The sequence below is a fragment of the Sarcophilus harrisii genome, chromosome 2, assembly GCF_902635505.1.
Source record: "Sarcophilus harrisii chromosome 2, mSarHar1.11, whole genome shotgun sequence".
NCBI classification, from domain to species: domain Eukaryota; kingdom Metazoa; phylum Chordata; class Mammalia; order Dasyuromorphia; family Dasyuridae; genus Sarcophilus; species Sarcophilus harrisii.
Genome location: NC_045427.1, coordinates 356,506,425 through 356,519,756, shown reverse-complemented (window position 1 = coordinate 356,519,756; position 13,332 = coordinate 356,506,425). Strand labels below are relative to the sequence as shown.

The 13,332-nt window shown below is 34.5% G+C and overlaps 1 protein-coding gene across 6 annotated transcripts in view; it reads left to right on the top strand.

Moving 5' to 3' along the window:
* Positions 1–13,332, top strand: part of TRAF3 (TNF receptor associated factor 3) — a 158,993-nt gene that overhangs the window by 100,409 nt on the left and 45,252 nt on the right. For all 6 annotated transcript variants that reach the window (XM_031953210.1, XM_031953209.1, XM_031953208.1 and 3 more), the window contains one exon: positions 5,909–6,167. In XM_031953210.1, coding sequence (XP_031809070.1) covers positions 5,926–6,167 — 242 coding nt within the window. In that variant the 5' untranslated portion in view covers positions 5,909–5,925. The remainder of the gene's footprint in view (positions 1–5,908; positions 6,168–13,332) is intronic.

The window sequence follows — 13,332 nt, the reverse complement described above, 5'->3', positions numbered from 1 at the left end:
CTTATTGAAGGAAAAATTGGCGCACTTCTTACTCCCCACCACCTCTTCCAGATCCTTTCTCTGCTGCTGTCATTTAGCTACCCCTCTTCTGCAGTTCACTATATCCAAATATTTCACCCAATTGAGATTTTGGTAGCTATTACCTATTGATTTTCCAAATCATTTTCTCTTCTTTTTTAAGTTTACCTTTTCACACTTGTACTAGGGTTTCAACATGCATGCTTATTTTTTTCCTCAAGCACCCACACCTACTCATTTCTACCCTAGTGACTTGTGAGAATGATTTCTTTTGCTGAAGTAGGGGAAGAGAAGGTGGGGAAAACTGATCTGGGGCCTTTGATCAGCCCTTACAATAAACTTGATCCTCTTTCTCCAAAGGCTCTTCTGAGAGCATATTGAAAGAAGGTGTCAACACTAGATGAAAGGTAACCTCTGATCCTTTCCTTCTCTCATGTTCATAAGCCTCCTTAAAAGGATGAAGGAATTAGAAGCAACGAGGAAGGAGAAGGAGAGTGGAAGGAACTAAGCATCTGTCAGGTCCTGTGCTAAGCACTTTATAAAAATTATTTCATTTGATCCTCATGACAACCCAGGGGAGGAAGGACATGAATTTTTTTTTTTCCATTTTACAGTTGAGGAAACTGAGATAGAAGTGAAGTGATTGTGCAAAATCACAAAGCTAGTTGGTTTTGAACTAAGGTCTTTCTGACTTAGACCCAGCACTACATATACTATATTACCTTGCAAGTGCCTTGCCTCTTTGTCCTGTCACCATACATGGAATTGCAAAACTGTAACCTTGGATAACTCCTACCACATATTTCACACTTATATGCTGCTGAACTAAGAAAATTATACAACTGTCCAGTTCCTTCTCAGTCTCCTTTGCTCATAAACCATCTGTATCATTCATCATGATTGCATTTCCCAGGGCTTTTTCCTGATTCTTATATTTTACTTCTGAAGTCTCATATGAGTTCAGTTATAATCTCTGTGTGGATGGTCCACAAATATACATTCAGTTCTAGTTCTTCTTCTGGGTTCTAATTTTGTCCTACCAAATCTTATGAGACATTTCAAAGTGGATGTCTTATAGTTAACTCAAACTTGACATAAACCTACCCTTCCTTTTAATTTCCATATTATTTCTAACAAGGGTACCACCACCTTTCCTGTCATCCCAGGTCTTAATCTTAAAGTCATTTCTGCCTCATTTCCTCTCTCTCTTTTTTATTTGTCCCTGCCTGTCACTGTCTCCCTGTCTTTCTCTATCTCTTTTGGTCTTTCTTTGTCTCTCTCTCTCTCTCTTTTTCTATGACTCTATCTCTGTCTCTCTTTCTCTTTTCCCCTCTCCTCTCTTTTCCTCTCTTCTCCTTTAATCAATTGCTTATTCTTCCACTATAACAACTTTCACTTCCATCCTCTTCTCTCTGCTTATATAACCATCACCCTTCTTCAAGTTTTCATTACCTCTCACCTAGTCTATTAGAATAGACTCCTAATTCATTCCCTTGCCTCAAGTCTCTCCTTTTTCCAATCTGTTTTTCACATTGTTGTGAAAATGACATTCCTAAAACACAAATCTGGCTACCTTACTCTCTTGCTCAATAAACTCCAGCAGCTCTCTGTTACCTTCAGGATCCAGTCCATCAGTTTGGCATTTGAAGGCCATTGCAATCCAGATTATTTTATTTATTTTGTGCATATATTGTAGATACTTTATGTAAGTGTGTGTTATATCTTATATAAGATGCTAACCTACTTGAGATCAAAGACTGTTTCATGTCCTTTAACACATGGCACAGAAGTGCTTGTTGATTGAATTATTCTTCCTCCTCTCTTTAGTAATAATCTTCATAATGCACAGGTTTGGTCACATTACTGTGTTGTTCAAAAGGCTTCCATAGTTCTTTTTTTACCAAATAAAATCCAAACTCTAATTTGGTCTTCAAAGTCCTTCACAATCTGACTCTAACCTCCCTTTATAGTTGAATTTCATATTCTTCTTCATGAGTCTCATACTGGACTTTCCCTCATTCTCAACATGCCCTCTTCTGCTTCTGTATTTGTATAAACCATCTCATCTATTCTGTGGATTTCTTCCAATCCTCTGTGTATGTCCTTTACTTCCTTCAAGACAGGAGCAGTGGTGCTTCTAGAGGTGACTCTTCTTTAAAGCTTCTTATGATGTCCCCAAGTATCAGAAAATTAAAGATCATGTAATGGTATCTAAACTATAGCTAGCTGAAGATCTTCTTCATCACATTCTTTGCTTGAATTCATCCAAGAAAGGGAGAATCATTTTTCTAGGCAGCTCACTCCAATCAAAAATCTGTCCTTGGAGTAAACCTAAATTTGCCTCTTTGCATCTTCTCATTTTTCCTATCTCTGCTCTCTAAGTTCAAACAAAGTTAATGCCTCTAGGCAATAGCTTTTCAAATACTTGTAAATAATTAGTATAGTTTTCCTAAGTTGTTTTTTTTTTTTTCACCTGGCTAAACATTTCTAGTTTCTTCATTCACTCTTTATATGACATCTCTACCTGGTTTTCTTCAAATTGCGGAATGTACTTACTAAAATAATATACTGAACTGATACTTCACATATATGTTCTGACTGATACAGAAGAACGATGCCCTCCTTACTCTGGACATTATTCTTCTCTTGATGCAGTGTAATATTGCTTTAACTATTTTGACTCTAGTACTGCTTTGGCATTCACACTGAAGTCTGTAGTTCTCTAAAGCCTCCACATCGTTGTAATAACAAACTACTATAATTAACCAAATAATAACTGGCTATTCTTTTCCCTTATTACATCTTATCTCTTAATGTTTGACTTTCCCATCTGTGCAATAATGGCAAGAATGTTGGATCTGGAGTTAAAGGACCTGATTCCAAATGATTTCTTGGCTATTCTCTTATGTGATTTAGTAGGGTCACTTAACTGGAGCTTCAGTTTCCTCCTCCATCAAATGAATTAGTTGAAGTAGATGTATTCCAAGGTCCCTTACAACTCTATTTGTTGTTATTGTTGAATTGTTTCAGTCATGTCCAACTTTCTATGACCCCATTTAGGGTTTTCCTGCAAAGATATTTGCCAATACATCTTTCCAATAAATCTGGGAGTATCCTGCTCATCATTTCCTATAGCACAATAGTATTCTATTATAGTACATGCCACAATTTATTCAGCCATTCTCCTATTGATGAGCATCCCCTCAATTTCCAATTCTTTGCCCTGAGAAAAGAACTGCTATAAATATTTTTGTACATATAGATCTTTTTCCTTTTTCAAAAAATCCCTTTTGGGATATATGCTTAGTACTGGTATTGTTAGATTCAAAGCATATGCATGATTTTATGAATAGTTCCAAATTGCTCTACAGAATAGTTTAATTAGTTCACAATTCCACCAATAATGCATCAATGTTTCATTTTTCTGGCAATCCATCCATCATTTGTCATTTCTCTTTTGTGGTCTATTAGCCAATCTAAGAGGTACCTCAGAATTATTTTAATTTGCATTTCTCCAAATCACTAGTGAGGTAGGGTATTTTTTTCATATGGCTATAAATAGTTTGATTACTTTGTCTCAAAAATGTTCACACCTTTTAATCATTTATCAATTGGGGAATGCTTCCTATTTTTTATAAATATGATTCAGTTTTCTAATTGTTTGAGAAATGAGGTCTTTATTAGAGAAACTTGCTATTCAATTACTATTGATAACTATGCCCCCCCTTATTCTATTCTCTTTCTACTTTCACCCTGTTACTCCTCAAAAATGTTTTGCTTCTGATTATCCCTTCCCCTAATATGCCCTCTCTTCTATTACCCTGCACCCTTTTTTCCTCTCCTGTTTTCCTAAAGGATAAGATAAATTTCTATACCCAATTGAGTGTATTTGTTATTCCTTCTTTGAACAAATTCTGATGAAATTAAGGTTTACTCACTACCCCTCTTCTTCCCCCCCTTCCCCTCTATTATAAAAGCTTTTTCTTGCTTCTTTTATGGCAGATAATTTATGCCATTCCAATTCTCCCTTTGCCTTTCTCCAGCCCATTTCTCTCTCACCCCTTAATTTTATTTTTTAGATATTATCCCTTCATATTCAACTCACACCCATGCCCTTTGTCTACATATACTCCTTCTAACTGAGAGAATTATTGTGATTTACAAATATCATCACTTGTAGCATCCTTTAACACTACTCTAACCTTGTAGCTCCTCTTAGAGCTACTCTAACTGCCCACCTGTTGGTGGCACAGCTAGGCCACACTTACCCATCTTCAGGCATTAATTTAGATCCCACACAGACAGACCACTAGGAGGTAGGGGTGACGTGGGAAAAAAAAAAAGCTTTATTCTTAGATAGCATATATTTATACTCCCTTGAGGATCTGGGGAAAAGGGAGGTCCTCTAGGAATCTGGATGGGTAGATCATAATGGGATTGGTCCAAGAAAAGGGAGGGAGGCATGCTAGGCTTTGAGAGCACTAAGGAGGGAGACATGGTACCCAGGGTCAGACACCACCTCTTGGGGTTATGCCCCATCTCCACATAGAACTAGCCTGAGCCTAGGTACCTCTCATCCCTCAGGTCCTTCCACATGCCTTAAACTGCATTCCTTGCTCCTAGAGGCTTTTTAACCCTTACAATCTCCCACGTGGAAATGTAAACAGATTAACATTATTAAGACCCTTATTATTTCCTTTTCCCAAATATGCCCTTATATTTCTCCCAAGTCATGCATTTGAAAATCCAATTTTCTATTCAGCTCTGGTCTTTTTATCATGAATGCTTGAAAGTTCTCTATTTTATTGACTATCCTTTTTTTTTTAACCTGGAGTATAATAATCAGTTTTGCTTGGTAGATGATTTGGTTGTATCTTAACTCCTTTGCTCTCCAGAATATTGTATTCCAAACCTTTTGATTCTTTAATGTAGAAGCTGCTAAATCTTTGTTATGACTGTGACGCCATCATACTTGAATTGTTTCTTTATAGTTGCTTGCAATATTTTCTCCTTGACCTGAGAGTTCTGAAATTTGGCTATAATATTCTTAAGAGTTTTCATCTTGAAATTTCAGATATCAGGTGATAAGTGGATCTTTCAATTTCTATTTTACAGTTAGGACAGTTTTCCTTAATAATTTCTCAAAAGGTGATGTTCAAACTCTTTTCTTTTTTTTTTTTTTTTTGATCATGGCTTTAAGATAGTTCAATAATTTTGAATTTTTCTCTCCTGGATCTATTTTCACTTGCTTTCACAATGAGATATTTCATATTGTCTTCTATTTTTTCATTCTTTTGGTTTCTCATAAAGTTATTAGCTTCCATTTGTTCAATTCTAATTTTTGAGGAAATATTTTATTCAGTGAACTTTTGTACCTCCTTTTCCATTTGGCCAATTTTGATTTTTTTAAGGCATTCTTCTCTTCAGTGGCTTTTTGAACTTCCTTTGCATCACTCTTATTTCTCCTCTCAATTTTTCCTCTACCTCTCTTACTTGATTTTCAGAATTTCTTTTGAGCTCTTCCATAACCTGAAATCAATTCTTATTTTTTCTTGGGGGCTTTGGATGTAGAAACTTTGACTTTGTTAACTTCTTCTGTGTTTGTTTTCATCTTCCATGTCACCATAATAACTTTCTATGGTCAGAATCTTTTTCTGTTGTTTGCTCATTTTCCCAGTTTTGGGAAAATGACTTTTAATTCTTTGTTAAAGTAGAGCTCTGTTTCCAGCATGGAGGGTGCAGTGTTCCAAGATCTTTGGTTTCTTCATCTATAAAATGAAGATTATCAAACTCATGAATTTAGATGTCATACATCTCAAAGGATTCCTCTTTCTTATGTTTGTACTAACACTTCTATTACTCATTGTACACTTTTCTTTTTCTTCTGCAGAATTTTTCTCTTCTAAAATGGATTCCAGTAAAAAGATGGACCCCCCTGCTCCACTGCAAACTGTACAACAAAAGACAAATCCTGATCGTGGTGCTGGCGTATCAATTTATGTTCCAGAACAAGGGGGATACAAAGAAAAATTTGTGAAGCCTGTGGAAGACAAATATAAGTGTGAAAAGTGTCATCTCATTTTGTGTAATCCCAAGCAGACAGAATGTGGTCACCGATTCTGTGAAACCTGCATGCATGTCTTGTTGAGGTATGTTTCTGGCTAGCCACAAAAATATTCTTGGATTAGATGTTTTTGAGATAAAATTTTTCCGTTTAACCTTTACACACATGATTTTTTCATTTTCAACTCTTATGTACATACATGCATATCGTAGTCCCCATTTTATTTTTTTTTAAATCAGAATGTTTACTATGAAACATCATGCACACACACCCCCCACACCCCCCACACACACCCCTCCACACACACACACACACACACACACACACACACACATACATACACACAATTCAATGAAACTCTCCGAATTTGCTCCTGGAACTTTTTTTTTTTTTTTTTTAGGAAAAACTGATTAAAATATGGAGGACAGCTGTTTGCATGGTTAAAGATGAAACAAAGTTGTCATTAGTTTTTAACAGAAAAAAAAATCTTCATTGAATCTTTTAATTGGGATCTTTCTTCTCATCTGTGATGTATTATTGATGAATGTAATCAGTGATGTGTCATTGATGACAGTAACCAGCCTATTTGTGAGGTTAGCTTTTGAAATATGAATTGAATATCCTCATTTTTCTGGTAATGTAATGCCTTGACAATAGAAATTATTCACATAGCTATCATTTATTCTTGAAACATCATTTTTATCTTTGTAAAAGGCCTTTGACTCTTATTATAGCTATTAAAACTATAACTATATTATATATATCTATATATATGCACATATATAACAAATATATACAAAGCTATTTTATGTATATTATAATCATTTATGTATACATGTTAAATATAGCTATTAATGTCATATAATAAGCTATATACTTAATCATTTTTGCTTCATTGGTGGTGCTACAGGTTGACAGGATTGGCAATAACTTTTGCTTGCTCTCTTTTTGTGGTCTGGCCCACTCTTTCCTTTTGGATGTGACTTTCTATCCATTCTCTTAGCCCTTTCCCTTTTGGAGGAAAGACTTTCCTTTAAAAATGAGACTCGTCAGTGTTAACATACCGGTTTAGCTAGTCTTAGTCATATTTTTGACTCATTTGCCTTAGAAATCCAGGTAAAAGTATTCTCTCTATCCTGGGAAGTGGTAAAAATGAATTACTAACTCTGACTTATCTGAGGTTCCTAGTCAGAGATTGCATTCTGGCAAAATATTACAAATTTTAATTCCATTTTTCTCCTTTCCTAGAGATTCCCTAATTGCTGATCTACATTTGAATAATAAAGTACACAAAATCACAGATGTTGAGCAGCTTTTATTAAATATAATGGCTGAAGAGAAAAAAGTAAATATTTAAACACAAAAGGATAAATCATTTAAGAAAAGATATTAATAAATCTCCCATGGTACAGGTACATAGTACAAGAAAATATCAAATTTAAACCCTCTCAAGGGAGAGGAAAAGAAAGAAAATGAAAAAAATAAAATTTAAAGTCATGTATGATCTGCAGTCTGAATGGATTTAAAAAAATTCTAGATCAACCTGACAACCACCAATTACTTTCACTGTTTCAAAAAGGCAGGATCACTTTGTCTTTCCTTGTGGCCTATATGCAATTGCAGAGCAAGATGGGTTGCTATGAACTTTTCAAAAGTTCTGGGAGAACTGAGAGAAGAAAAAGTAGATTGCTAGAGATCTCTGCCTAAAGCCAGCAACCATCTCCCTCTAGCTTGCCTTTGGATGCCTGGAATAGGTGTAGCAAAGACAGCTAAGTCTCAGAACAAGGCCACAAGGAAAAATCTTTGAAGGCTGTGGAAGACAAATATAATTATGAAACAGCTATCTATCCATGTTTTCAATAGTGTTATGTGAAGATGGGACTGATAAGTGTTGGGGGAAAGAGAAAATTGTCTTTTAAATGTTTTTCGGATCTACTTTTATATTTGAATTTTCTGTAAATAAAAGAATCAGAGCATTCTACATGTAGCCAAAAAAAAAAAAAAAAATCACAATTATATTTTATAAATCCTTCATTCCTCAAAAATAATCATGCATCATATATATGAAATGACATTCACACACATACATTCAACTGAAAAATTTTCTTAGTCTCTCTCTTGACATCTTATATTTCCCTATTTTTAACTGTAATTTTTATGTAAAACTTGAATTTATTAAAATACTTGTTAATAGCGACCTATCATTCTTTGAATACCTATGTATATCTAATTGATATGTATATTCCCTCTCTTGGTACTGATTATACCTTCCCATAAATCCTCCATTTATAAACATACTGGAGATCTTTCCTTAGCTTTTTAAATATTATGTAGGTAACACTAGACTGACAGTAATCTCTCACTCTTGCTACCTTAACAGCCCAACTTTTTTTTTCCTGTTAATGCATTTTTGGTATGATTAAAAGATGGAATAAAATATGTTACTGATGATATGTGCTATTTAATGCATCGTATATATCTCCATTGCCTTTTAGATCACCTGGAATTTTGATGCTTCTAAGATTGTGATGTTACGTGATTTATAGAAATGTAGAACCATTTTAATAATCATGTTTTGTTTTAGGGAACATCTTAGTGTCCTTGAGAGTACCACATTATTTTCCAAATATTAATAACCCTGTTCTCTTTCTTTTTATCCTATTCAATGTTAGGCCCAGTTCATTATCTATCTTCAATGTCTGCCCAAGTTCTCTATTGATAAACCAACCAATCCAACTGTAGATCATAGCCTTAGTAATAGGTACTCTTCATCCACTTGCTTTTTCTTGTATGAATTGTTACATTGAGTTGTGGATATCATTTAGGAAGCTCTGTAGTCATATTATAGAGTTTGATGTGATTATTGACTGTGATGCTATTTGCAAATGGAAGCGTTTGGAGAACTTTAACATATATAAAAAATTCATTTTTCACAGAGACTTGGTATATTCTCCAAGACAAAAGTGAATGGCTTTGGTGAGCAAATGTCTCTCTCCCTATCTAAGATGTCATTTAATTATCAGAGGATTGTTGAACAAAATTATCTTTCTCGTTGTCAATGAGTCTTGTGTGAGCCTAACAGAATCATGGGAGTCCCTGTGCTGTGCCTTTAAGATCACATGTAATTTTATTGAGTCAGGTGGTTTTTCATAATAAACAAGCAATAAGAACAGTGAAATCTTGTATTCTTTGAACTTTGTAATCAGTTGTATAGCTGTGTAGACTGCTAGAGAAAACCATTAGTTAAAAAGCCTTTCTGTTTCTTACTCATATTTTCATTAAGGGTATCCCCAAAATGTATGTAGATCATTGTCACAGATTTTATAAAGATGAGAAAGAAGGTCTATTTATAGATGAATAGCTATTGGTATTCTTTTAATTCTTAAATATCTTTTTTGTTCATAAAAAAGTGATTTTACCCCATCATTTGATTTTCTCTTTTCTTTCAGATATTCAGATAATCACACACCAAATTTTTTTCTACACTCACACATTCCAAATTATGTTACCTCCAGCACATATTTCTTTGTTCTATAATTGGTTTGTCTTGTTCAGCCATTCTTCCTGTTTTGCCTTTTCAGTGCCATTTCTACTTCCTTTATTAGCACATAAAAAATGGAGATATTACAATATAATGGTTTTTTATACAATTTTGGATGAAAAAAAGTTTATAAAAATGTTGAAAGATCTCTTCCATTTTTTGTCCATTTCTTGTCTCTTCTTCAACTTGAGTCTAATGCCAAGATTTCTGAAAATTTGTTCTTCCTCTTGCTATTTTACATGGTAAGTCAGTTGACAAGTATTTTTTGAGTGCTTACTATGTGCCAGGCAATGTTCTAAACATTAAGGGTTTAAAAAAAGGGGAGGGGGAAAATCTGGTCAAGGAACTCGTATTCTGATGGGAGAGACAAGATGCAAAAATTATGTGTACAAGATATTTTAGTGCAAATGGAAAGTAATTTCATAGGGAAGGCACTAATGGGGGGTGGGGGAGAAAAGAAGAGGATAGAGGAAAGAGACTGGGAAAATCCTCCTGTAGGAGGTGAGATTTGAGCTGAGTTCTGAAAGAAACCAAGAAGTGAAGGTGAGAAAGGAGAGTATTTTGGGCATTGGATAATAATCAGTAAAAAAAAAAAAAAAAAAAAAAGCAAGGTACAGAATTAGGAGGTGAAATATCATGTGTGAGGAACAGTAAGAAGCTGGTGTCAATATATTATAAAGTATGTGGAATAAAGTACAAGACTGGAAAGGTAGGAAGAGAATAGGCTATAAAGGGCTTAGAAGCCAAGCAGAAGATTTTATATTAGATTCTAGAAGTAATAGGTAACCTCTGGAGTTTATTTTAGAGGAGATAACATGGTCAGGTCTGTGCTCTAGGAAAATCACTTTAGCAACTTAATGGAAGATACACTGGAATGGGGAAATACTTGAGACAGAGAGATCAATTAGAAGTGTAATATGATAACCTAGGTGTGAAATAATGAAGGCCTGCACTAGGATGGTAGCGGTTTGAATGGAGAGAAAGGGAAGGTATATGATTTTATGAAGGTAGAAATGACAAAACTTGATAAGAGATTGGATATGTGGAATGGACTGCAAGAGAATACTAGAAAATGACACCTTTTAGGTTTTGAGTCTGAATGACTTGGAGGATAGGATGGTAGGATTCTCAGCAGTAACAGGAAAATTTAGAAGAGAGTTTGGGGAGAAAGATAATGAATTCTGGGTTGGTTTAGCAGAGTTTGCAATGTCTATAGGACATTTAGGTTGAGATATTTTTAGTTGGTCATGCTGGACCTGGAGGTCATGCTGCCCATGATCCTTAACCATCTTCCATAAGATATTGTAAATTTGTGTTGATTTTGACTGTCATGTCCTTCTGCTTCACAGGGAAATCAAATCTGTGCTAACACACAGTTTTTGGGCTCAGCATTCTTATTGTGGTGATTACAGAGACTAAACTAATGAGAAAATGATGTTCTTAGAGGCAGTTAGTAGTAATATAGAGGAGCTGGTTTCAAAGTCAGGAAAATCTTGGTTCAAATCCCCCCTCTGACATATTCTTATTGGTTGTGGAATCCTGAAAAAAAAGTTATTTAACCTCTCCTTGTCCCAGGTAACTCTCTAAGACAATAAATTGCCTGTTAAGGACTGATCTACATTGTAGAGTTGTCTTCACTGAAAATTCCCTATACCAGTGATGTCACAGATTCCATTAAAAAAAATTGGTTGTAGTTCCATTTTCCTTTATATGTTTCATTTTCTTTGGTATCAGTAGCTCATTTGAATAAGTCAGGTTAGAGCTGTGTAATAGTGTCTCATATCTTATCTTTATTTTTTTTTTATTTTTATGTTGATTTCAATCTTTGTTCTGACAAGTCAGTACACATACTAAGTCAGCACATGACTAATTCAGAAATGACTGCACATCAGTTACCTGTAATTTCCTGTCTGTTAAGCTATAGTCAGTCAGTTTCATTTTTTGTGATGATTTTTGGTGACCTCCATGTCCATCATCTCAGTATATATTTTTAAACTTTTATGTAGTCTACAAGCCCATAGCTTCCATTTTCTTTTAATGTTAACCAACAGCATTTAACATTTTTTACCATCCTTTCTTTTGTTCACCTTCCAATTAAAGCTACTGTGTATTAATATATTTACTTAGTTCAAAAATTTTTGTTAAGTTCTTCCTTGACTTTCTCTGTTTCTTATATTCTGAAACAGGTGATTGGTATGTTAGCTGCAATTATTTTCATGTTGATCTTTTTGCTTATGTTCATTCATTATAAGTAATAATACTTCAGATCACTAAGCATCCTTTAAAAGGCAAAATGTATGGTGGATTGGGTACTGGACTTAGAGTAAGGATTCAAATCCTGCCTCAGGCACTGTTTGTGTAACACTGAGAAAGTCACTTAAAGCTCTCTGTTTAAGTTTTTCTTAGCCATAAAAAGAAAAGTTTGTATTCAGTGGCTTCTAGGGCCCCCCACTACCTCCAGATTTGTGATATTATAATACAATGAAATGATAATATGGTGTTTCCCATTACTTTTGGGTACATGCTGAAACTACCAACTCCTTTATTTTCCTTTCCAAGTATAGCCTGTGAACTGTCTTTCCATTAAGTTCCAACTTTCTCATATCATGAATATCAATATTAATATGCTGTTCTTCCAGCAGTATGCTACCATTTGTTGTTCAACAAAGATCTCATGTTTAGAATTAAATTAATATTTCAAGATAGTCTAAGAATTATGTGATTCTTAGCATTCTCTCTGACCTTTTTCATAATTATATCATTGTCACTATGGAAGCAGAAGGTCCTCAATTCTAACGACCACTTTAAATAATTGTTTTTTTGTTTCATAAGTCACTAGAACCCAAAATTCAGCATTTAGTACTCAGCATAATCATCATAAGTTTTATAGTTCTTTACCTTATGGGTGCTTGGTTCAGTTTATTTGTAGGTTACCTAGCCTTGTCAGCTTGAGAAAACTTGCTAGGGCTTGTGTTGTTAGTATGGCTCTGAAGAACACAGGAGTAACTCCATTGCCATATTTAGATATTGTAATAGGACTCTTATAGAGGGAGAGAACCTTCAGGAAAAGAGGAAGACTATTTTGTCATGAAGATTTTTTTAAAAGATCACTTTGAAATCCTTAGGGTCTAATAGATCATTTCTACTGGATCTATTTAATGTTTAGAGGTATACACTAGACTTCTGGGCTTTGAACCTTATAAATAACTGGGTAAGAATAGTTATAGAGAATGTGGTAAGGTATGTTATCAAGAAATAAAATATTTTACTGAATGAACATTCAATAAGATGTATGATAGATGATAGCAAAACAAAGAAAGAACTTATGGTGGAAATTAGTACGTAAAGAAAAGCTTACAGGGATAAATGGATACTCACACAATAGAAAATAATATTAAGCTAAATGGAATGTTCTATACAAGCCTGGTTCTGGGTAAGAAAGGGTGAAAGCTTACCTATCAGAGCTTGGCTTCCAAAAAATGTGGTATCCAAAGTTTTTGTTGGAGGTGGACTGTGTGCTGATGGTAGTTGAAGAAAAGAAGCATAATGGTATAGAGATGACCAGGAAATGATAGCCCCATTGATTAAATAAAGTAGGAAAATTCAGAAGGAAAAACAAAAACTAGGTTGTATTTTCTCTTTATTGTTTCTTCAGGGTTAGTCCCTGATGGTTCTCTTTTTCTGTCTATTGTTTGGGAGCAGGAGAACA